This window comes from Capra hircus, chromosome 25 (assembly GCF_001704415.2).
Source record: "Capra hircus breed San Clemente chromosome 25, ASM170441v1, whole genome shotgun sequence".
NCBI classification, from domain to species: domain Eukaryota; kingdom Metazoa; phylum Chordata; class Mammalia; order Artiodactyla; family Bovidae; genus Capra; species Capra hircus.
Genome location: NC_030832.1, coordinates 18488708 through 18507532, shown reverse-complemented (window position 1 = coordinate 18507532; position 18825 = coordinate 18488708). Strand labels below are relative to the sequence as shown.

At 42.0% G+C, this 18825-nt stretch overlaps 1 protein-coding gene across 7 annotated transcripts in view; it reads left to right on the top strand.

The window, feature by feature from the left end:
* The window catches only part of DCUN1D3 (defective in cullin neddylation 1 domain containing 3), a 56014-nt gene extending 41021 nt beyond the window's left edge, over positions 1–14993 (top strand). For 6 of the 7 annotated variants that reach the window (XM_018040915.1, XM_018040914.1, XM_018040913.1 and 3 more), the window contains 2 exons: positions 7371–7906; positions 9286–14993. In XM_018040915.1, coding sequence (XP_017896404.1) covers positions 7476–7906; positions 9286–9769 — 915 coding nt within the window. In that variant the 5' untranslated portion in view covers positions 7371–7475 and the 3' untranslated portion in view covers positions 9770–14993. The remainder of the gene's footprint in view (positions 1–7370; positions 7907–9285) is intronic. The other variant, XM_018040912.1, reaches the window with a different exon arrangement.

Sequence of the window (18825 nt, the reverse complement as noted above, 5' to 3'; positions counted from 1 at the left end):
TCAGTCCCTTTGCTGGTTCCCTAGGTGGGGAAATCTGTTGTGGGTCCTAGAACTTTCTTAACAGTGCAGGAATTTCTTTGATATAATTGTTCTGCAGTTAGGGACAGAAAGTGAGCAACAATTCAGATATCCAGAGGGCACAGCAAATAGCCAGCTTGATTTTATTCAGGATTATTCACAAGTCTTATACTATGGAGAATCTGACCCCCCCTCCCCCCATGTATTTCTGATTGGTGGTGCATTTGAGCAGGGTTAGTTCTGTAGTTTAAGAAACTGTTTTTGAGCGATACTCATGTGCATGACTCAAGCATAGGCATCCTGTCCTGTCTGGGCCTGGGGAAGCCGAAGCCTAGACCCATTGTTCAAATGGGACAAGCTGGGATTTCCATCAGGGTAAGCAGATACTACTTGGCTTTTAATAGTAGCTTTCCTCTGTGGAAGTCATAGTGCCAGGTACTCTTTATCAGTGTATCCTGACTGAATCCTTACAACTGCTCTATGAAGTAGGTACCGCTTTTCAGGTTGATGAAATTCAGGTTTTTGATCAGGGTCAAACAGCTGGCAGCAGAGTTGGACTTAAAAGAGCTAGAGCTTTTAGCCATGATGGGGTCCTGAAACATCACAGGTTTAAGGACTCTGGACTAATTCTAGTCCTCAGCCTCTGGTGAGGCTGAGCCTAAGGGCATCTTGCCTGCTTGCTTCACAGGTATGGCCTGTGGGAGAGAGAACAGTGGCTAGGACATCATTCTTAGCTCTGGGCACAGACCATGTGCTGTTCTTTTTCCAGTAGTTGTTGTTGTTTAGTCCCTAAGTCATGTCCGACTCTTTGCAATCCCATGGAGTGCAGCAGGCCAGGCTCCTCTGTCCTTCACTGTCTCCCACAGTTTGCTCAAATCTATGTGCATTGAGTCAGGTGATGCTGTCTAACCATCTCATCCTCTGCTGCCCCCTTTTCCTCCTGCTCTCAATCTATCCCAGCAGCAGGGTCTTTTCCAGTGACTTGGCTCTTTTGTATCAGGTGGCCAATGTATTGGAGCTTAAGCCTCAGTCCATCCAATGAATATTCAGGGTTGGTTTCCTTTAGGATTGACTAGTTTGACCTCCTCGCAGTCCGGGGGATTCTCAAGAGCACAATTCAAAAGCATCAATTCTTTGGCACTCAGCCTTCTTTATGGTCCAGTTCTCATATCTGTACATGACTACTGGAAAACCATAACTTTGACTATACGGATCTTTGTCAGCAGAATGATGTTTCTGCTTTTTAATATGTTGTCTAGGTTTGTCATAGCTTTCCATCCAAGAAGCAAGTGTCTTTTAATTCATGGTTGCAGTCACTGTCCACAGTGATTTTGGAGCCCACTAAAATAAAATCTGTCACTGTTTCCATTTTTTCCCCATCTATTTGCCATGCAATGGTGTGACTAGATGCCATAATCTTAGTTTTTTGAATGTTGAGTTTTAAGCCAACCTTTTCACTCTTTTTCACCCTCATAAAGAAGCTCTTTAGTTTCTTTTCACTTACTGCCATTAGGGTGGTATCATTTGCATATCTGAGGTTGTTGGTATTTCTCCCAGAAATCTTGATTCCAGCTTGTGATTCATTCACTTTGGCATTTTGCATGATGTACTCTGCATGTAAGTTAAATAAGCAGCATGACAGTATACAGCCTTGACATACTTCTTTCCCTATATGGAACCAGTTCGTTGTCCATGTCCAGTTCTAGCTGTTGCTTCTCGACTTGCACTTGTTTCTTAGGAGACAGATAAGATGGTCTGGTACTCCCATTTATTTAAGAATTGTCCAGTTTGTTGTGATCCACACAGTCAATGGCTTTAGCATAGTCAATGAAGTAAATGTTTTTTTGGAATTCCCTTGCTTTTCCTGTGATCCAGTAGATGTTGGCAATTTGATCTCTGGGTCCTCTGCCTTTTCTAAAGCCAGCTTGTACATCTGCAATTTCTTGGTTCACATACTGCTGAAGCCTAGCCTGGAGAATTTTGAGCCTTATCTTGCTAGTATGTGAAATGAATGCAATTGTGCCATAGTTTGAAATTTTTTTGGCATTGCTCTTCTTTGGGATTGGAATGAAAACTGACCTTTTCCAGTCCTTTGACCACTGCTGAGTTTTCCAAAATTTGCTGACATATTGACTGTAGCACTTCAACAGCATCATCTTTTAGGATTTTACATAGGTCTGCTGGAATTTCATCACCTCCATAAGCTTTGTGGAGAAGGCAGTGGCAACCTACTCCAGTACTCTTGCCTGGAAAATCCCATGGATGGAGGAGCCTGGTAGGCTGCAGTCCATGGGGTTGCGAAGAGTCGGACACAACTGAGCGACTTTACTTTCCCTTTTTACTTTCATGCATTAGAAAAGGAAATGGCAACCCACTCCAGTGTTATTGCCTGGAGAATCCCAGGGTCGGGGGAGCCTCATGGGCTGCCATCTGTGGGGTCACACAGAGTCGGACACGACTGAAGTGACGTAGCAGCAGCACCGTTAGCTTTGTTCTTAGTAATGCTTCCTAAGGTCCACTTGACTTCACATTCCAGGATGTCTGGCTCTAGGTGAGTGACTACACTCCTATCGTTGTGGTTATCTGTGTCATTAAGACCTTTCTTGTATAGTTCTTCTATGTATTCTTTCCACCTCTTAATATCTTGTTAGGTCCTTAACTCATTCCCATTCTTGGATGAAATGTTTCCCCTACTATCTCTAATGTTTTTTGAAGAGAAATTCTCTTCCTTAGAGAATCTTTCCCATCTTGTTGTTTTCCTCTATTTCTTTACACTTCACTTCAGAAGGCCTTCTTATCTCTCCTTGCTTTTCTCTGGAACTCTGCATTCAGTTGGGTATATTTTTCCCTGTAAAGCTATTTGTAAAGCCTCCTCAGACAACCACTTTGCCTTCTTGCATTTCTTTTTTCTTGTGGTGGTTTTGGTCACTGCCTCTTGCACAATATTATAAACCTTCATATATAGTTCTTTATGCACTCTGCCAGATCTAATCCCTTGAACCTATTCATCACCTCCACCATATAATCATAAGGAATTTGATTTAGGTCATACCTGAGTGGTCTAGTAGTTTTCCCTACTTTCTTCAATTTAAGACTAAATTTTGCGATAAGGAGGTCATGATCTGAGCCATGGTCAGCTCCCAGTCTTGTTTTTGCTGACTGTATAGAGCTTCTCCATCTTCAGCTGCAGAGAATATAATCAGTCTGATTTCAGTAGTAATCATTTGGTGACGTCCATGTGTAGAGTCATCTCTTGTGTTGTTGGAAGAGAGAGTTTGCTGTGACCAGTGTGCTCTCTTGGCAAAGCTCTGTTAGCCTTTGCCCTGCTTCATTTTGTACTTCAAGGCCGAACTTGCTTGCTACTGCAGGTTTCTCTCAACTTCCAGCTTTCCATTCCAATTCCCATGATGAAAAGGACATCGTTTTTGCTGTTAGTTCTACAAGGTCTTGTAGATCTTCATAGTCAACTTTAGCTTCTTCTGCATCAGTGGTTGAGGCAAAGTGATGTTGAATGGTTTGCCTTGGAAAGGAACCGAGGTCACTGTTTTGTTGACTGTGAGGGCTACTCCATTTCTTCTAAGGGATTCTTGCCCACAGTAGTAGATATAATGGTTACCTGAATTAAATTCACCCATTCCTGTCCACTTTAGTTCACGGATTCCTAAAATGATATTCACTCTTGCCATCTCCTGCTTGATCACATCCAATTTCCTTGATTCATGGACCAAACATTCCAGGTTTCTATGCAGTACCGCCAGACACATCCACAGTTGAGTGTCATTTCTGGTTTGGCTCAGCCAGTTCATTCTTTCTGGAGGTATTAATGATTGCCCTCTGCTCTTCCCCCATAGCATATTGGACACCTTCCAACCTGGGGTGCTTATCTTCTGGTGTTACGTGTTTTGCTTTTTCATACTGCTCATGGGGTTTTCATGGCATGCATACTGGTGTGTTTTGCCATTCCCTCCTCCAGTGGACCACATTCAGTACACTTCACTATGACCCGCCCATCTTGGGTGGCCCTGCAAAGCATGGCTTATAGCTTCATTGCATTACAAAGCCCGTTCACCAAGACCATGCTGTGATCTATGAAGGGGCTTCTGATATGGGTGTTAAGCAGTCTAGCTTAGTGGTTAAATTGAAAGTGAAAGTCAGCTCAGTCACGTCTGTTTGCAACCCCATGGACTATACAGTAGAAGTCCATGGAATTCTCCAGGCCAGAATACTGTAATGGGTAGCCTTTCCCTTCTGCAGGGGATCTTCCCGACCCAGGCGAACCCAGGTCTCCCGCATTATGCATGAATTCTTGACCAGCTGAGCCACAAGGAAAGCCCAAGAGTACTGGAGTGGGTAGGCTATCCCTTCTCCAGTGGATCTTCCCCACCCAGGAATTGAACTGGGGTCTCCTGCATTGCTGGCAGATTCTTTACCAACTGAGCTATCAGGGGTTTTTCAAGTCAGACATATCAGGTTCTTCTTGTGATCCTGGGTAATCTTCTTTGTACCCCAACTTTTCTGTCTTTGAATGGAGTTGTGGTAAGCATATATGAGTTTTACTGTCCATAAAGTGCTGTGTATAATGCATGCTGTGATATCCAGTGCTCAGTAATTGATAATTGCTCTTATTGGGAATTAGCCAACAGCTAGTGTGTTCAGGGAAGCTTGCAACTTTAAAACACTTGAAGTGTGGCCATCCTGTGATACAGGGCTGAGCCCCTGATTGAACCTGAGAAATCTCTTGGTGCAGAACTGTTTCCCAAAGAAAAGGTAGACAGTAAAGAAGGGAGCCCATTAGGTAATCAGGGGATCACACTCACCATCAGATCTGTAACTGGCTGAAACAATCACTTGCTTCAAAGGAAAGGACTGGAATGGAAGGAAGGGATCCAGCCTTCTGGCACTTCCTGACTAATCATCTGTCTAAATTGATTTCCTACTCCTTTTTTTCTTTTTATCTTTTGGATATGTAAAATACCTTCAGGTTTCAGCTGGTTCTGCTATGTCAGGTCATCAAAGATGCCCTCATGTGGAGGGCTTGTAAATGGGTAAATGGATTAGAACCTCTTTGGTAGGTCCATCTGTTCTGTCCCTACTTGAAGGCCTTGGCACCAGGATTTGGAGGAAGCTGGTATAATATAGCATCTGTCCAATGGGAGCAGAGGTGAGTGGCCTAGGGTAGATGAGTCAGTCAGAAACCAGGAAATCCTCTTATCGTGCCAGATACCTGGGCTTTCCTCAGCAGCAAGAACTGAGCAGCAAAATCTGGTGAGTCAGCGTGTCTGGGAATTAGAGTTGCCAGTCTGTGAGCATGTGGGATTTGTGTAAGTTTGGGCCTTTTGTTTCTTTCAGCATTTCAGTCTTAGAAACACAGATCTGGAAACCAGACAATCCATGTGGTATGGTGCTGTTTGTTTTGGATAATTTGGCTTGAACAGGTTGCTTCTCATGTATTCTGGTCTTCTAAGAATTAACCCCCTTGCCTTTAAAAATTATTAATAAGTTGTGCTATGACTTACTGGCTGTACTCTAAAAGCATAAAAAGGCTTCAAAAAACTTACTTGGGTCTGTCATTTTCCACACTAAAACTCTTCTGAAGGGGCTTCAATGTGTTCTTGAAACCTAAGTGAAACTGCAAATCCAAAAAGGGCATGTATAGTCATGTCTGTCATTTATTCTTTTTGAAGGTAGAGAATGGGACACACCCTGATACTATATGATTCCAATTAACACAGGAATGATTATGGTCTTCATTTTAAACTTGTACACTCAGAACATACCCTTAGAATCCCTTTTGAAAATAACTCTGAATTTATGCAAGTATTATTTGGAGGAAGTAAAGTTTAAAGCTTCAGCTTTCCATTAAAACACCCTTTTACCCTACTGCCAGTCTCATTAGAGCTTTGAATTTGGATTGTGAAGGTCCATGACTCTAGAGCTGGTGAGACATGGGTCTGACATTGATTTGGTCCACTTTCCCTGCTATACTTCCAAGTTTCTATTAACATAATTTCAGAGGCTGCAATTATTATGCTCTGCTGTGCTGTGCTTAGTCACTCAGTTGTGTCCAACTCTTTGCAAACCCATGGACTGTAGCTTGCCAGGCTCCTCTGTCCTTGGAGATTCTCCAGGCAAGAATAGTGGAAAGAATACTGGCAAGAATACTGGGTTGCCATGCCCTTCTCCAGGGGATCTTCCCAACCCAGCACTTGCACCCAGATATCCCGCATTGCAGATGGATTCTTTACTGTCTGAGCCACCAGGGAAGCCCAAGAATACCAGAGCAGGTAGCCTGTCCCTTCTCAAGGGGATCTTCGTGAGCCAGGAATTGAACTGGGGTCTCTGGCATTGCAGGCAGATTCTTTAGTTAGCAAAATTTTACAAGCACTAAATTTTAGATGGATCTTCTGGTAGCCTAGTTGAAGGTAAGAATGAGTCTAAGTAGATAAAGTGTCTCCAGAGAAATCACTCCTTCCTAGCCAAGAAATTTCTAGCAATCTTCCTATAAAAGACTTTTTAGTTAAAAATAAGTAAATCACTGTGATGTTATGTATTAGTGCAGACTTCTCTTTTTCATCTATATGTTATCCTATCATTTAGAGATTGTATTTGGGTGAATCAGCCCTTCTTTTAAAATGGAGACACCTTCTTAGAAGACTAAGCCTGCAGGCCCTGTAGGGCATTCATATTTAGTGTGAACTTGACTTTCCTTCTACATACTACCTTTGTGAGAGGGGTATTTAGAGAAGAAGCTCAGCGGCTGGGACCCTTGGCGTGGAATACAGTCCTGGTGGATGGCTCCCATAGGTGGATAGAGTCAGGGTGGTAGAGAAAGGGCTTGCAAATTCTTTACCTCATCTTTAGGGCATTATGAAACTATATATAGTTATTTTGGATGTGACCACTCTTTCTCCTTGTTCATCCTACTTAAAAAGAAAATCTGGGAATTTTGATATTAGAGACTAGAAATGAACCTTTAATTTGTACCTTTGGTGTTAAGACAGGTTCAAATAACTTTCTTATGTGATGGCAAATTGGCAAGACAAATTTCCTTTGGAATATTTCTGGCAAACCCACAGTCTTCTGATGCATTCTGCACATGAATTCTTTGTGATCTATGTTAACCTTAAGAATTTTAGGAATTTCCATTATTGGTTCTCCATATGTGTTATAGCCATTGCATTTCCAAGGTGAAAGTGTAGGCTTATGAGGAAGGTAATGGTGAACTTGGGGTATTTCTGCTAGTTCATGGTTGACTTATTGCAAGAATGGTGTTGCACCATGCAGTCTCTGGAGGAGAGCTTGCATACTCTGTCTTCCTGTACAGTGGTGATTGCTCTTTAATTTTCTTCTAGGTTGGCTGGCTCCTCTGGCTGATGGCATGTTGAGGCACATGGGCCAGTGGCAACGAGGGCATCCAATCCAGAGAGGGCCGCTCTAGAGGCCAGGCCACCAGCATCATGGGCCAGTGTGTCACCAAGTGTAAGAATCCCTCATCAACTTTGGGTAGCAAGAATGGAGACCGTGACCCCAGCAGCAAGTCACATGGTAGGCGGAGTGCAAGCCACCGTGAGGAACAGCTGCCAGCCTGTGGCAAGCCAGGTGGAGATATCCTTGTCAATGGGACCAAGAAGGCAGAGGCTGCTACTGAGGCCTGCCAGCTGCCAACATCCTCCGGAGATGCTGGGAGGGAGCCCAAGTCAAATGCCGAGGAGTCTTCTTTGCAGAGGTTGGAAGAACTATTCAGGCGCTATAAGGATGAACGGGAGGATGCAATTTTGGAGGAAGGCATGGAGCGCTTTTGCAATGATCTATGTGTGGACCCCACGGAATTTCGAGTGCTGCTTTTGGCTTGGAAGTTCCAGGCTGCTACCATGTGCAAATTTACCAGGTTAGTCACAAATACTTGGTGTCACCAGGTGAACAGAGGAGGAAAGAGAGTACCATTGAGCAGTGGTGCCCAGCTAGGATAGAAGTGGGCACCAACAATCCTTGCCTGAAGTTGTAAATCCATGTTGCCAAGCTGCTGTCCCACCCCACTGCTATTTCAGACTTTTATCTTTTCTTTCACTCCTTTTGTCAAATCACTTACTTCCTTACTCAGGGTTTATTGTGCACCTATCATGTGTCAGGCATTGAGTGCCACTGGGGACATGCTTTAGTCACTGTATGAAGCTTGTTTCCCCTTTTAGCTCTCCGAACAATACCCTTAGCCACCCCATGTGCCAATAAGGACAACTGGCCCCAGTTATCAGCTAGTGCGTGCGTGCACAGTCACTCAGTCATGTCCAGCTCTTTCTGACCCTGTGGACCATAGCCTGCCAGGCTCTTCTGTCAGTGGTATTTTCTGGGTAAGAATACTGGACTGTGTTGCCATTTCCTCCTCCAGGGGATCTTCCCAACCCAGGGATCGAACCCATATCTCCTGCGTTGGCAGGCTGATTCTTTACCATTGAGCCACCTGGGAAGTCCTGTCAACCTGTAGTTATGTCCATTGTTATGATCATGCATCCTGATAGAGATTATTTGTGGGAGACAACATGGCAGGGTCACTGCAAAGTGTGGTTTGCAGAGCACTGGATTATAAGTAAGAAGAATTGACTTTGAGAACCCCTCGATAAAACTTGTAGTCCCTGGGTAGGTTACTCAGCAGATCTCAGATGTTCTATCTTCAGAACATACAGAATCTCGAAGAACATGATCAGTGTGAGACCATGTTGTAAGCCAGAAGTGTTAGATAGAGATGTTAAAAAATATGCATACAACTTTTGCTTTTTAGTAACAGAACTTTGATCTCTGGTGGCAGTTTCCCCAGGTTCATCCAGAATCTTTGGACTCCAAAAATTTTCCTTGGCAGTAACCAAAAATATTCCCCAAACAAACAACCCCTGTAGAATCAAAAGGAAAACAGGAAGACTCCCTCCCCATCTCCAAGGAAAGTCTACAGCTTAATCACTATTGTAGAATGAAAAACGGCACAGAGCAGGAGACTTTGAGTTTAGCTTTAGAAAGATGAATATATGAATGAATGAACTATTATCAGCTGCCTGGCACTATTAGAAGTTGATATAATAACTTGTTTAGTTAAACCCTATGAAGTAAGGTAGTATTCTCACCATTTGGCAGATGAAATAGGATTGCAATTAGTAGAGGAGTTGGAGTTCAAATCCTGACAGCCTCATAGTTATGCTCTTAATTATGATACTGTATCGCCTCTCAGTAAATGATATCATTTGCAGTTATTAATTGTGCCCCTCCTTTCTGTTGCAGGAAGGAATTTTTTGATGGCTGCAAAGCAATAAGTGCAGACAGCATTGATGGGATCTGTGCACGGTTCCCTAGCCTCTTAACAGAAGCCAAACAAGAGGATAAATTCAAGGATCTCTACCGGTTTACATTTCAGTTTGGCCTGGACTCTGAAGAAGGGCAGCGGTCACTGCATCGAGAAATAGCCATTGCCCTGTGGAAACTCGTCTTTACCCAGAACAATCCTCCGGTATTGGACCAGTGGCTAAACTTCCTAACAGAGAACCCCTCGGGGATCAAGGGCATCTCCAGGGACACTTGGAATATGTTCCTTAACTTCACTCAGGTGATTGGCCCTGACCTCAGCAACTACAGCGAAGATGAGGCCTGGCCAAGTCTCTTCGATACCTTTGTGGAGTGGGAAATGGAGCGAAGGAAAAGAGAAGGGGAAGGGAGAGGTGCACTCAGCTCAGGGCCCGAGGGCTTGTGTCCCGAGGAGCAGACTTAGTGGCTCTGTCTCAGGAGCAGCAGCAAGGATCTGCCTGCTGCCCTGCAGTCAACCAAGGAATTGGACCTTTCTGGAAATTACTGAAGATCCGGATATTTTCTACTTTACACCTTTCTCTGCCTTGTATCTGAAAGGGCTCTAAAATGCTGTATCCTGTTTTAGGCACTTTCTTCACTTTTGGTTATTTTGGTTATTTCCCTTTTTTGGGGAGGGGTCCCCCAAAATATTTGAACCTGGCTACATGTTGTATATTTTTTTTTTTTTTGAAGCCTTCAGATAGAATAAGCCTGCCACTTCTTGCACAAGTTAGATTTTTTTTTTTTTTTGGTGGGGGAGGGTATAGAGCAGGTAGTAGGGAATGGGACAGTTAGGTTGAATTATCATTATAAAATGATAGTGCCAGATCTCAGTTTTGCATATTCTTGTTTTTCAGGGCAGGTCTGTACTGTGTGTAGTGCTGTTTACATGGTTGAATTTAGGTTGTAATAATTACTTTTAAAGATTTACACAGAGTTGAATTTTGAATTAGCAGTGTTAACTGTTAACCACATGCATTAATTCCCAGGCGATTTAAAGTTCTTGGAGAGCCAAGGCCGGCCAAGAGCGTTTGTAGTCTGGTGACGACCCCCTTTTAAGCTAATTTATCTGAAACTCTTTTTCTCACTTCTTGCTCATTCCTTCTTTGACCTATTGCATTTCATGTTGAGTTTATCCATCAACATGCTACACCTGTCAGTCAAGTGAGCAGTTTTGTTAGAACACATTGTACTGAGAACCACTTAAGCATTGAATGCAGAGAAAGCAGTGCTACCTCAGTTTTGCTGGAAGTAGACTTTGATAGTTTTCTTTCTTTGATGAATTTTCTGTATTTTCATGTTGTAAGTGGAAATACTTTTTGTTTTTTGTTTTTGTTTTTTTTTTTCATTTGCTTTGGAGCCAAAGTTTCTGTTCCTGGTGGTCGGAAAACTGTGCCTGCCGGCCAACTGACTTGAAGGAAAACTGTGGTATGGAGCTCTGCTTGAATTTTGTTTTTTTGTTTTTTTTCCTTGAGTATCATCAGCTTACTTGTCTGGCAAGTGCAGGAGCCTGGGGTTGGCCTGAACTCTGCCAAACAAATACATAAGTGTATTTAATAGTTAAACGTGTGCCCTTTCCCTTCTTGCTGCACCTGTGTTATCACTTAACCCCCAGAAGTTATTTATTTTCTTCTTTGTTAATGTCAGGCTTATTTGGGGTAATGTGATGACTATTTAGGTTTACATGACCCTCCTCACCTTATCCTACCCCCAAATATGTATATATACATATATATGTATATATTTTACCTATATAATATATATATATACACATATATGTATCTATATTCCTTTGTTTCTTTGCCTGCTAAAACTAGCTATAAAAGGGAGCTGCCTTCAATATACAAAGTATAAGAGTGTCAGGGAGAATCATAGTGAAGGCTTTTGAATCTGAATTTAGATCATTTTCATTAAAGATGAATTTTCTAAGTCCTTTCCTCACAAGAGGGAGTCCCAGTTCCCTAGACACCTCCACGTGCTTGCTCTGTAAGGCCAGCTTAGGCTAAACTGCCACACAGGAGCTGATTGGTCCTACCTGGTTTTAGTAGAGGGTCCTCTATTTTTCCATTAAAAAAAAAATGTCTTCATAAAACTGTACTGGAAGGATGGATGGCAGGAACTTGTACCGTTCAGCTTCCAATACTTTGGAACAGATTGAAAAGGGAATTTTTAAATAAAAATTTATAAAAATATTTATACTCTTGAGGCAGTGAGAGTTTGTCTATTAAATATTTGGAGTTTCCTCCCTCAACTTACCCCCCATCTCCCTCCCAGGTATATGTTTCTTAGCCTGGGCAGGAATTGCTTATTTTGAGTTCTTTTATTACTAACCTATGGCTCTGGGCTCCCGTCTTTACAAAGATGATTTAAGGAGCTTCTGCAGTCAATGCTTTTGTAAAACTGGTATTGTCATAGGGAACATATATATATTTTTAAATCCAAACCCTAAGAGTTGCCCCCTTTACAGGAGTGGATGGGAAACTAAAGTCAGCCACAGTAGTTCGCAATACTGCTGGAAAGGTCCCAGTCCAGATATCTGGCTTTGTTCTAGCCTAAGACACAGATCCTTGTAGACAGTTTCTAAGGGTCTTAGCAGGTTCTGTGGGCTCAGTTGAAGTCAAGGTACCTAGGCTGAGGTATTGAGACTGCCATCTCATCCAAGTCAATTTACAACCCCATTTTTCCTCAGTTCTGGATTGGGCAGAGGTTAAGGTTAAAACCTTAACCTAGCAAGCTGCTTCTAGCCAGGTAAAGCTTTTTCTGTCTCAGATCAGAAGGGTGTATGGAGAGGACACAAAATGCTGAGTATCCTAAGGACTCTGGAGGAACTGGATTCCTTCCCCAGCCTACAAGAAAGCATTCCATGCATTAGGTGTGCTATGATGGATTTAAAAAAAAAAAAACACTCAGCTTCCTCATCAACAAAGAGCCATTTAAATATTTTTGGTTATATATTTAATGGTCTGTTTGTTAACAAATGCAAATTAGAAACGTGAAAAGGGAGTGGTTAGGGAGGGACTTAGTTTCCTTCCAAGTTTGAGTCTTTGATGCAAAGAATTCAAGCTTATGCAGTCACGTGGACCAATGCTTGACTTTCTCGTGGCTATAGGAAAAGCAGTTTTCTGCAGAGGAATCCAAGATGGAGTGTGTGTGTAGGGTTTGCAGTTACACTTCTGGGAAATGAGAGGTTCCTGTTCTTCACCTACAAATAGGTTTGCTGCTTAATGAGTGAGCAGTAATTGTGTTGAAGAGGTCAATGCATGCCCCTCAGGTAAGCCAGTGCACACTTCAAACAATAGGACACCAGAGTGATGTGGTGGTGGTTGGTCAGGGGCAGGATGTGGATGCTATTTAGAAAACAGGCAAATACCAGAGTGACTACAACAAACGGGGTGTGTTGGGTAGTTGTTTTTTGGCAGTAGTTTTGTGTGTGAGCTTCTACGGTATTTCTTTAGCAGTTGATTAGAAAGCAATATGAGATGAAGTGTGCTTCACTGCATTGCTCTTCCCCTATACCTGCCAAATGTGAATGTATCATTCTTAACCCTGCCTCCTGTAATGAAACTTTGCTGTACTTAGCCTCAGCAGTTCTCCCTGCCAGATGTGCTCACATGTGTGAGTTTGGTTCAAGATTCCATTTCTACCCTTCTGGTAAGAAAAAAATGTAGAGCTAGGTAGAGAGCCAAATTTCAGCCAAGCCCTCAGGTTCAAGGAAATCCAACAGAAAATGTACAAGGCAGTGTTTCCAATATTAAACTTTCCTAAGGAAGGCACACACTAGCCTTCTTGGAGAGGAAGAAAGGATTAAGCCACACATTTATTAGTGGGTCTTAAAACAGTATGGAAATTCATTTCTCAGTGCTGGAGCCTGCAGGGTGTGGGACTCCACAGTTCATGTGATGGCTGCATATAGTATACTACACCAAACTGTATTAAATAGTGACGGGAAATTACTTAGAGAAAGATCTGGTATAAAAGTTTAAAAACCAAAACATCTGTATTTGGGGCCATGTTTGGTTTGCATTGAAAGTAAAGTCTTCAGTGCAGTGAGCCCCAAAGGTATAAAGGCTGGAAGAAAGCTGCTGCTAGGTTTGTTTTGCTGTAGTAGCCCACTTTGCCACTCTTCTTGTGTGTCTGTTTGGTTAGTGATGACCTGAACATCTTGGTAACTGCCTAACTGACAAAGGTCTTCCCTGGGGGACTTAGAGTATCTTGTTTAAATGTGTGCGTGTGTGCTAATTCACTTTAGTCATATCTGACTCTGTGTGGCCCTGTGGACTGTAGCCAGCGAGGCTCCTCTGTCCATAGGATTCTCCAGGCAAGAATACTGGAGTGAGTTGCCATGCCCTCATCCAGGAGATCTTCCCAAACCAGGGATTGAACTGGCGTCTCTTATGTCTCCTGCATTGGCAGGTGGATTCTATACCACTAGCACTACCTGGGAAGCCCTTGTTTAAACAAGATGGACTAAAAGGACTATTAAGTTATTAAAGTGTTAATTGGGACTCATTTGAGAACATGTAACATTGATCCTCCTCTTACTCCACAGTTTTCTGAATCATATAGAGGGGTTTCCCGCCCACTCCCCATTCAGAGTTTACACCTTTAAGTTGTAATCATTAGCATTTATCCAGGTTAACCTTGACTAGCACTGCCTTACATTGAGGATCTGCAGGTGTTTTTCCTCACTGAAAAACAAAATTGAGTAACCATCAGATTCTGTTTCTGATTCAGGTGCTGGAGTTATCACATCCTTCTCCCTATTCCTCTCTTTGAAAACTGAGCCTGCTCTTCTACCACCCACCTTCCCCACAACTTTCAACATAAATCTTGCATATTGCCAAAGGAAGCCATTCAGCAGCTGCTGTGGTTTTTTCCCCCCAACACATTTATTCTGGGAGAAGTGTCTTCCTTCTGACCCTGGTCCTAGCCCCTTGAGTCTGTTATTAATTGCTCTTACCTGTTGCACTAATGAATATGATCCTAGGTTTCAAAGGAGGGATTTGAAGCAATAGGCAAATGGGGCTTGGATAAACTCGTCCTACAAATAAGATACCCTGCCTTATCCCGCTGAGGTGATGAGTCCACTGCTCATGTGACCCTCCACCTTTGTGGATTCCTCTTGATTTGTGACCAGCGTGTCTGTTTCTTGAAGTTGTACAAACTTGTTGACAAAAGTCAATACTTTGATTTGTATTCTCTGCACTGTTGCACTCTCCAAATGGCTCCTTGAATATTTTTATTAACTTGTTACACACATTATTGTCTACTTTTTTATTTGGAAGGTAATCTGCTGTTGGACTTAATAAATTTGTTTACTTGACTAATGACAGTTCTGCAAGAAACAAAAAACCACCCCCCAAACAAAAAAATATCTGTGACTTCATTCTGGGGTGAGCTTTACCCACCAGGAGCCTCTTCCAACATAATGGATGGCAAATCCTGTGCTTTGGAAAACCGTCCAGATCATACAGGATCCCCAGCTACATATATGGATGTTGATCTCCCACTCACCAAGTTTAATGGCTTTTCAAGTCCCAGTACTTACAGGCAAGAAGCAAATGCGCCCTCACAGGGCCACTACCTAAACTGTCTTACCAACTGATGTGGATTCCCATGAAGAATAAAAAGTGAATTAGAACTCTTAATAGTTGGCTCCTATATCTACCAGGCTGGCAGTGATTAAGGCAAAGGAGGCAAGCTGAAAACTGTTAGGTGCTACTGTTCTGTGATCTTTGGCAAGTTAGTGAAATTCTGAGTTTCCTTTTAGTCATCTATAAAATCAAGAGAGACGGTTATTTCTATCAATGTTAGGATTTAAAAGAACATCCATGATTTATAAAGCATCTAAGACACAAAAGTTTAAGGTTTCCAAAGGCTGTTAGGTAATGCAGGGAATCCAGATATTAGGAGGATTGGAATGGTCACATGACCTTTCAAAAGTCACTGCCTCTCTTGGGGACTCAACTTCCCTATGCCAAATTGGGAGGATGGTGGGCTTAGAATAACATGGTCCGTAATGGCTCCCTCTGGCTCTTACACTCTAGAAGTCTAACTGTAGTAGACCTTGTTGTTTAGTCACTAAGTCATGTCTGACTTTTGCGACCCCATGGACTGTAGCCTGCCAGGCTCCTCTGTCCATGGGATTTCCCAGGCAAGAATACTGGAGTGGGTTGCCATATTCCCAACCTAGGGATTGAAACTGTGTTTCCTGCATTGATGGGTGGATTCTGGACCACTGAGCCATCAGGAAATCTAGGGGATGACTTTTTCCTCACTTAAAAAATGGACTTATTTTTCCAGTTGGCTCTTGAGCTTGTGTCTTCTTTGGCTTCTTGAGTTAAAGAGCCCAACCAGGGCCTTACAAATAAGAGGTATGGGAAATAATAAAGTGAAGATTACTGATTTGGGTGCTTGTATAGAATACGGGACCATTTATTCAAAGTGTTGTCATGGTGCTATATGGCTAAAAACCAATTTTTGACTAGATAAGGGATAAGCAACTAATACTATTACCAGATAAGTATGTGGAATGGTATACTGAAAGTAGTTCTGAGGGTTGAGAGTACTGTAGTCCACTCAGCACTGGCCTCTTCCTTCCCCTCAAATCCAGCTGCCAAAGGACATGGCTGGGTTAGCTTTGGAAGTCATTCTCTAACTCTGGATTTTGACCTAGACCCTAAAGGGTTACTCTGCCTGGGAAGTTAAGGCAAGGGAGCCAGCCTAACCTCTCCCACCTCCTTTGCTATTACTTCCAAGGATGCCCTCTCTTATGAAAGCTATAAGGCTCTTCTATTACATTCTTCCTATGTAATATTCCTTGATTCTTTTCTTAGCTTGTGGGATGCTGGGAAAGTTAGTGAAATATGGCAGCAATGCTGTCAGCAGCAGAGCATCTAACGCTAATGTGTTGTAATCCGTGCTGATGAGGACTCTGGGCCCATGTTTATCTGGGGTGTTGCTGCTGAGAATGTGAGTGTATTACAATACAGAGCTACAAAATAATATGGTACTAGTGTGAGACAGGACAAAAGACACAGACATAAGGCTCTTGAATACACAGACTACAATGAAGCCTCCTTTACTGTGTAAGTAAAGATGAGTAATTGGATAAAATCTAAATTGGTGAAAAGTTATGCCAAAGTAAGTTCTAGGAGGAATAAAGGTATATGTGTAAAAAATCATTTAAAAAATGTATGTAATATAATCAGTGGATATTAAATTATCTCTGGATCAGTCAAGACTTTTTACGCATAAAAGCAAATAGAACAATATCATTATAGACAAGAACAGACTTCTAAAACTCTTAAAAAACTAGAAACATTTTTGCAATAATTGACAAATGAACACTACATTTGTAAAGAGAACTTAAAAATTCAGAGTGGAAAATTCATTATGGAAAAGACAACAGAAACATGGGCAAAGGATATGGACAACTCTAAAGAAAAACAATTGGCCAAAAGCTTCTGGAAAAAATAGTAGATGACAATCTAAAGGGTATTTGAATAAATAGATTTTAAGTCCTAAATTAAACCTAAAATGAAAAACTTTTAAATCTATCAAATTGACAGAGATTTGAAAAAATGCTAGCAAGGTAAAAACTTTTCTGGAATTAAAAAATCCTTCAGTAGTTCATACTCTTCAGCCCAATTAAATTCACTTCTAGGAATTTTTCCTCAAGAAATAATTATCTGCCAAAGATGTGCAAGGATATCATTGGCAGCATCATTTGGGGATAACTTGGGACTGGTTTAGAAATTATGGCACACATCAGAATGTTGGAATATTATGCAGCTATTAAAAACTGCTTTTGAATAGTGGAAAATGTATGATAGAAGATTGTAAAATAGTGGTCTGGTGGGATTAGGTATGATTTTAACTTCTGGATTTTTCAAGTTTCCATTAATGGGTTTCCTTCATAACAGAGATGAGAATTTACAAAATGGGGGACAGAAGGAAATGAAAGTAACATGGCTGAGTGTTTTACTAAACAACCCCATATGGGTGAGGAGGCTAGAAAGTTTGGGAGTAGTATGTTCAAAGCCTAAACCAAGTATTCTGTGAAAATCCTTCAAGTTGCTTTTTTTCCCCCAAATGAGAAGTTGCTTCTCTAGCAGCTGCCTTGGCAGCTCAGCAGTGGCTGCCTAGAAGGGTGTGGGAGGAAAAATGCACAAACGCACTTATGAATGGAATGTGTTTTGCAAGAGGCCAAGTTGGCAGCTTTGGCTTCCAAAAGGTGGGAGCATCAGAAAGAACAATGTGTGCAGACTGGAGCCTCAAGAGACTTTATGGTCTGGGCCTATCTCTGCAGAGTTCTAGAGTTGGGGGCCCATGGGGAAACTTCACCCCACCCATCAAGAAAAAGGAAAGCCTTGGCTGCCCCTAGGAGCAAAGGGAGTGCTCTTGGCACAGGGAGCCTTTATCTGTTCTGTGAATCTGCAGTTCAAAGATGATCCTCAATAAAATGTAGGGTTTCCCTAATTTAATTCTCATAATCACCTTATTAGGTAGGTAATTATGTTGGCATCTTTAAAATGAGGAAACAGCGTTCCCTGGTGGTCTAGTGGTTAATATTTTGCACTTTCATTGCTGTAGCCTGGGTTCAATCCCTGGTCAACCCTGTTTGGGGAACTGTCAAGGTGTGTGCTGTGGCCAAAATGAAAAAAAATTTTAAATGAGGAAACTGAGGCTCAGAGAGGGAAAATAACTCATAACATTCCACTAAGTCATTTTTCACAAACTGAATCTTTGAATATTCATATCCTTAAAAGTAGATACATCCTCATTTTACAGAGCTGTAGGAATGGGCTCAAACAAGGTGAAGTGACTGGCCCAGCAGCAGAGCTGAAGTGCCAACCTTCATGCAGACATTTATTTTGTGTCTCAGGACTGGAGTCTGAAGAGGTAAACAGCAGCTAAACTCCCACAGCTTTGGAGTTCCGCAGTAGGAAAGAATCCAGCAACACTGTTTCAAGATGTTCTCAAGGCCTTGCAGCTGAGGTCAGCAGTCCACCTAGGGAATTTACAAGGGAACTACAAATGGTAGTATCTCAATCCAAAATCAAGCTCTTCAGTTCTAGCTTCTGGTTCCCAACTTTCAAATCTTGTGGAAGTTGCATTTAAAGGATTAAACACGGACTCAAATGCCCAGCCTTAAGAGTTAATTTTAAGTAAATTATTTTTTTCTGATTATAAAACAAATATGTGCTGATTTTAAAAAACAAACCAGCCTACTTTCAGAAAAGCATTTGGTAAAACTGAATCTGCCAGTCCCACCAGCCAGAGATAAAAACTGTTCATATTTTGCCATATAGCCTTCCAGGTTTTGTTCCAAGCCTATGCATATCTTTTTTCTACTCAACTATACAGAGTATTCTGTAACTCTCCATGCATTATACAACCTGTGATATACTATGAATGCATAATCTCATCTTCACAACAATCCTGTAAGATGTATACCATTGTTATGTACCAAGCACA